The following is a 6,492-nucleotide window of genomic DNA, read 5'->3' on the forward strand; positions in this document are numbered from 1 at the left end:
ACTGTATATTATATAAAATTTGACTTGACTTAACTTTAAAAAATCGAGATTACTGATTAGGATGGCAAACATTCAATGTGCTTATTTCCAGTAGTCACTGCAAAACACAAATTAACTAATATTACTATATCGTAGACGAAAAATTTGTGAGTTGTGGATAAAAACAGTATATTTTAAATGTCAATACTTCAAGAACTGCTAGATAGTATTTAAATGTATAGATTTATTGTTAGCACACTATATAAAGGATAGAAAGGCTATGTTTAAAAAATAATTTTTTTTGCCCTTACAAAAATGTATTCAGATTTACTTAGTTATGAAATATTTTTTTATCTGAGATTATTCCCGTGTCCTATAAAAAGTTTATCTTTATTTTGTTATAATATTTACTAGTTATACTTGTATAAATAATTATCTAAATTCTAATTTTTAGTTAGTGCACCACAATTAATTATTTTTCTACTTAATCACTAATAATCTACAATTTTAGTGCCCCCAATTTTTATTCACCCATTAAGAGCAGTACTCTATTATATGTATTCTCTTGTTGATAATTCTAGCAGTCATAATTGATTCCTATACAGCTATATAGATATATATGTATACAATTATATTGATGTCCAGTGGTCACATTTCTCATTTAAATGTTGATAAATGTATTTTAATTATCCAGTGCTTGAGCCATATGTACATTTTTAAATCATGATTTGATACTCTGTTGGAAATTTGTTGTAAGCTTAATTACTCAGTGCCATCTTCCTAAGTTCTGAGGGCATCAAATGTTGTTTTGAATATTTCAGAATTTATAACACAAATTTAGGTATTGTATATTATTATAAAAGGTCTTACAATACATAGATTAGCAGTTTTAATAGTAAATTATCTATTTAGAAATAAAAAATAAAAAAATGTTGTGTTCAAATTAGAAGATAACTTTTTTTTAAAGCAATTCTAAAACTACCTATACTTAATATTTTTTATTTAAAAATCTAGAATCGTCAATCAAAGTTTATTTTATATAGCATAATATGTTTCAGACATTCTTGAAAATGTATTTACTTAACCTTGCATTTGATTTTTTTAACCAACCCATGGTTTAAAATTAAATCATTCAATTGAATGAGTTGAATTTTTTTAGTACTTTACATAAAATAAACGGTTTCTGATTGTCCACCTAACTTATACCAACTGAACTACCAAAAATTACTGATTATGTCAACAATATAGAATTTTTAAAAATTAATAATTTATTACAAAAATATAAATCAAATTTACTGTAAGGTAATATATGTATAATTTTTTTAGTTGTTTTGGAAATTTAGTCAAACCATTAAATATGTCTGTGCGACAAATAAATATTTTTGGGATTTCGAAACATTCTTAAGACCTGATGATTCTGATCTGAAGTCTCTATGTGGAAAACTACTTGAGCTTTGTGGCTATTGTCGATGTCCCTTACTCAGAAGTCCGGCTAATCCCTATGTGAGTATTTTACTATTCTGCAATACCTTACATTTACATTCGACATAAGTATCAGATATATTATATACCATTATTACTTCTCAATATCATTATTATTATTTATTAACTATTCTCAGGCTCCAAACCATGAAGATGAGGAGAACAATATTCACAAATATGTAAGTGATAAAACTTATTGTATTTGATAACTGCAATATTTAACATAAAACTTCTTTTAATGATCAGGAGAATGGCATATTTCCCTTAGAACCAAGAAGACGTGGTAAGAGTACTGATCCTAAATTTTCGATTGGGATGATAATTGAAGTTCTTAGCACTAAATCAAACAACGTCATTAGTCAGGGTATTATTGTGGGCTGGGAAAGTTTGGCCGAAAACAACTCATCTCCAACAACATCATATTATGCGCTCGCTAAACCTTTGACGGGGAGATACTATGAAAGCCCTGAAATCTTCGGATGTCAGGAAAACAGAAATGGTATGTCGAAATTGATTTCTTCTATTAGCTGAAAAAGATTTTTTTCAAATAAATTGTATTCTTGCATTTAAATTCCTTTTCTTATGGTTATTCTATTTTAATCAACTACTTTTACATGACAATATTTTCCAAAAAGTTTAACTAACAGAAAGATATGATATAAAACAAGGTTTGTACCTAGCGTGTTCTTCAACCAAAAATACATGTATGGCTTTTTAAAATAATTAAAAACCAAACTTAAATGAATAGTTTCATTAGTTCAAAATTAAACATTAATCATAATGATTTTATTTATTTAATCAGTTAGATTACTCGGATTTTGTATAGGAAGGACCAAAAAGAAAAAAAAAGAAGATGCTCCCGTTAGTTTTTATAATGTGATTAAGGCGTTTATTAGCTAGATAATAAATTGGTAGGACAGAAAGGAATAAAAAGAAGGAATAGAAAAGAAGACACTATTTGTTTTCGCTCTCTCTCTGGCCCACGCGCAACATAGACAAAACACATTTACTCATACTCACTTTTTCTATGTTTTTAAGTAATCTCAGAGTTAAATAACCTATTACAAAAAATGTAGAAAATAATATTTTTGAGGGAATAGAGAGAAAACAAATAGGCCGCAGACATCCTCTTAAATAATATTTCTATGAACCAAATGAAATTCTTATAATTATTTCACAATCTTATTATGCTTTTATTTAACAAATAATTATATTTTTTTGTATTAACTTGATGCTATGTTGCTATTAAGTATAAAATATGATAATTTATATTTGTACTACGTATAATTTCTGAAACATCAAAAAATTTTGTTACAGAAAAATTGCAGCGACAACTCAAACCAGACGATTACAGGTCCATGAACATTGGCAAGTTCTTCACACATTACAGTCATGAGTTGTGCGCTTTTGTGCCAATTAATAGTTTGGCACAACTTTACCCCGATGATCTATCTTGCACTTCTGTTTAATATTATAATAAATATGTAATACATAACAATATATAATATTATGTAAATGATTGTATGTTTTTTTAATAATATTACTAATATACAAACTTCTGCGTTTGTGTGGTTGGTCGGGGGGAGGGGAGGGGTAATAAAAAAAAAAAGTTGTAAATACCTACTATAACTTTAATTATATAGTGCAAACACATCATTATTATGTGAATGTTTTACATTATAATTTAGTATTTACTTAAGTGATTTAATTTTGGCTATTACAACCAACAATTTGTAGATATTACCTAACCTTTTATTTATTTAGTACTAGCGGCCAAAACCCGGCCCTGCCGGATTGTTTTTATTTATAACCATACTCTCTTGATTATAAAATATACTTAATCTTCTTTTATTCAATTATACCCCCCTTACAATCACTATAGTTTAGGTCGATGGGATATTGTTTTTGTGTGCCATTTCATATGCTCAAAAAAAAAATCTCAACCATAGGTACCTATAAATAATCACACCAAATATACAAATTAATAAAATATTAATTATAACAGTTTTTTTTATGTCATGGATTTTAGCGATAATATCTGAATGAACAATGAATGTTTGTTATTAATTACTAATTCATAGCTTATGAACATAGCAAACTAATGTCTCGTAAACTTACCAATTATGGTATCTATTGGACTATTGTATATTGATTTGAATTTTTTGAAGTCATATGTTTTCTGATCTTGACTTGAACAGTTTTTAAATTAATTTTCGTTGATATCATTTCCTTTTGTGTTATACCATTTTTCGAGACTGAAATGATCGTAAATTTGTTATTAATTGTTATTTATTCATAGTAATTTTTACTTACTCTTTTTGTTCTGGTATTTCAGGTTTATAATAACAATAGTTGTTCGAACTAAATTTAAGTTTTTAATGTTATTATATTCATTAATTTTGATATTTTTCATAGCAATAATATCCCCTCTTTCTCCTTTGAAATAATTTATTTGATCTGACCTTAATGTTAATGATATCTGTAAAATTTTATCAGCATTATTAAATGAAATATACATTTATGTTATTTTATTAGTAAATCTTATCTAACATCACCTTAGATTGTGAATCATCAATAAGAATTATATCTTATCTCTTTTATTGTAATCCATTTTTTGTTGATATTTTTATTCCTTTTATACTTCTGAAATGAGGAAATATCGATTCATCTGTTCATTTTTTTTTATTGTTAAATTATATTTGAAATACCTTTTAAAGAATTGATTTTTATATTAGCTAAATCTTTTATTTTAATTCATATTTTCATCCGTTTTCGATTCTATAATTTTGGAGTTTTCTATTAAGATTATTTCAAATTTATGATCTAAATCATTAAACTTTTTATTTGTTTTTTTCACGAAACCGTTAGCTATAGTGTATATTTTTTGTATCTAAAAATTATGGATTATTTCGGTATCATTCCATACTTATTATTACGATATCACACATAAACAAAATAAATATACACAATACCTGAAAAATATCATACAATTTTCCAACATTATCACCGAATATAGCGCATCTTATTTCTCCGCTATTATCTATAATATCTAAATTGAAGATTTTAGTTTCATTTCCATTTCTTTTGAATTTTCTGACTGATATTTTGTTTTTAATTCGTGCCGTATCAAGATAAACTCCTGTAGTTTTTAGTGATTGTCCTTGAGATTTGTTAATAGTGATAGAAAAGGCAAGTTTTACAGGAAGAGGAAATTGTAATCTTTCAAATTCAAATGGTGTATCACTTGGTTTAAGAGGTATTCTTGGGATATAAACATGTTCTCCTTTTCCACATCCTGTTAATATAATACCTTCAATTATATTATTCTTTAATGTCTTTACACAGAATCGAGTTCCATTGCATAATTTAGGCGGATTTCGTAAGACTATTATTGGTGCTCCAATTTTCAACGTTATATATGAGATGGTAAGACTGATACTTCTAAAGAATTTAAAAATTCCATAGGGTAGTATATAGCATGTTCAGGATAATATACTAGCTGATCCCGTGCCCTTCATTGCCCATTAAAAATGCCAACTCTGTAATATGATTCAAACTTTGTTCAATTCTTTATTTATATTCGGTGTAATGGTCTTCAAAACGTAAAAATTTTCATCGATCGTCTTGAATCTCAAAATTCTTGTGCAAGCACAAATTTATGATATGAATTTTTTAATAGGTATGCTTTCTTAGAGCACACTTACATGGTGATACCAACAGATACCATGGTAATTGCGAGGTATTATTCTAATAAGCTATCATTGTTTAGGTTCTAAGTCAATCAGTCACGTTCGATTATATTATATTATACCCATCTCGCCCGGCGGTGCTCGGGAGATAACGCTTGTGATTATGCGAGCAGTATATTTTCAGGTAGGCAATCCAGTATCCACCCCGGGTGGCTTGCAGACCCCGTGAGGTGTGTACGTAGTTACGAATGTTTTATTAACACGCTTGACCACCGCATAGGTAGACCATTTTTAATAAATATTATATAGGTACCTACATATTTCTACAATACACACGTATAAGTCGCAGTTATTAAATGATACTAGTAGATAAGCAACGTTTAGATCATTCCTTCTTGACACTTATAGAAAAAACGATTACAGACGAAATTAAAAATAACATAATTATTTGATATAATATATAAGTTCAATACACATACCGACATGCGTCATATTATAAATTGTTCCATAAAGAATTTAAAACGGCCACATAAATTAAATTATGATATTTAACTGATTTTATTACTTGACAGTTAACAATTTTACATTAAAACATTAATTCACATTATCATGAACTTAAATGAAATCAGGTAATCCTTGAACGTTAGATATTAATGAATTTTGCTAAATGTTCATATTCTATTCTACTTATTGTTACTTTTTGTAGTGCCAGTGAACAATGACGTAATTATATATTTCTTGATTGGTCCGTACTTTAGACATGTCATTTGGTTCACAGAGAAACTGAAAATAATATTAAATATATCAGTCTGGTTTTAATAATACTTTGCAAATATTTATGTTACATAATTATCAAATGAGAAATATTTCTTTTTTAAATAAACTTTTATACCTAGCTATTAAGTTACAGATACTATCTAGTTTAATCAATAAAAAAGCAAGAGCTATAATATAATGTACAATTTTTAAGGCCCGATAAATCGTATTTAAGTATTTTGCATATTATTATACTTTTTTTTCCTGTATAAGTGTATAACTGACAACAGAGAGCCTCAGTGAGCAAATTCAAATACAATACAATACTATATCATTAAACTTAGAGTAGAGTATTATTATTATTGTTTATTAGTAGTATACCTATTTGTCTGTGTACTTATAAATAAAATTATACTCGATATAAGCAATTTTAATTTTCGATTATTGTTACGACTCATGCATAATATGATTTTTACATTCTCAGTGGAACGATGAATGTATTGATTTTACAACGTTGTGTTTTTTTTTAACATTTTTTTTTGTTGTGTCTGTGTACACGATAAGTAGTCGAAATAATGCTTCAATT

General features: G+C 27.1%; 2 protein-coding genes across 3 annotated transcripts in view; one reads left to right on the forward strand and one right to left on the reverse strand.

The window, feature by feature from the left end:
• The window catches only part of LOC100576037, a 5,999-nt gene extending 3,022 nt beyond the window's left edge, over positions 1–2,977 (forward strand). For both annotated transcript variants that reach the window (XM_008187537.3, XM_003246272.4), the window contains exons 6-9: positions 1,306–1,482; positions 1,599–1,640; positions 1,708–1,960; positions 2,779–2,977. In XM_008187537.3, coding sequence (XP_008185759.1) covers positions 1,306–1,482; positions 1,599–1,640; positions 1,708–1,960; positions 2,779–2,930 — 624 coding nt within the window. In that variant the 3' untranslated portion in view covers positions 2,931–2,977. The remainder of the gene's footprint in view (positions 1–1,305; positions 1,483–1,598; positions 1,641–1,707; positions 1,961–2,778) is intronic.
• Positions 2,978–3,667: 690 nt separating this feature from the next.
• LOC103310175 lies at positions 3,668–5,188 on the reverse strand. Its single transcript, XM_029489843.1, has 5 exons — positions 5,166–5,188; positions 4,434–4,941; positions 3,924–3,940; positions 3,775–3,822; positions 3,668–3,716 (listed from the first exon to the last, which is right to left on the reverse strand). The coding sequence occupies exons 1-5, from the start codon at positions 5,186–5,188 to the stop codon at positions 3,668–3,670; spliced, it is 645 nt and encodes a 214-aa protein (XP_029345703.1).
• Positions 5,189–6,492: the final 1,304 nt, after the last annotated feature.

This window comes from Acyrthosiphon pisum, chromosome A2, assembly GCF_005508785.2.
Source record: "Acyrthosiphon pisum isolate AL4f chromosome A2, pea_aphid_22Mar2018_4r6ur, whole genome shotgun sequence".
In the NCBI taxonomy this organism is placed as follows: domain Eukaryota; kingdom Metazoa; phylum Arthropoda; class Insecta; order Hemiptera; family Aphididae; genus Acyrthosiphon; species Acyrthosiphon pisum.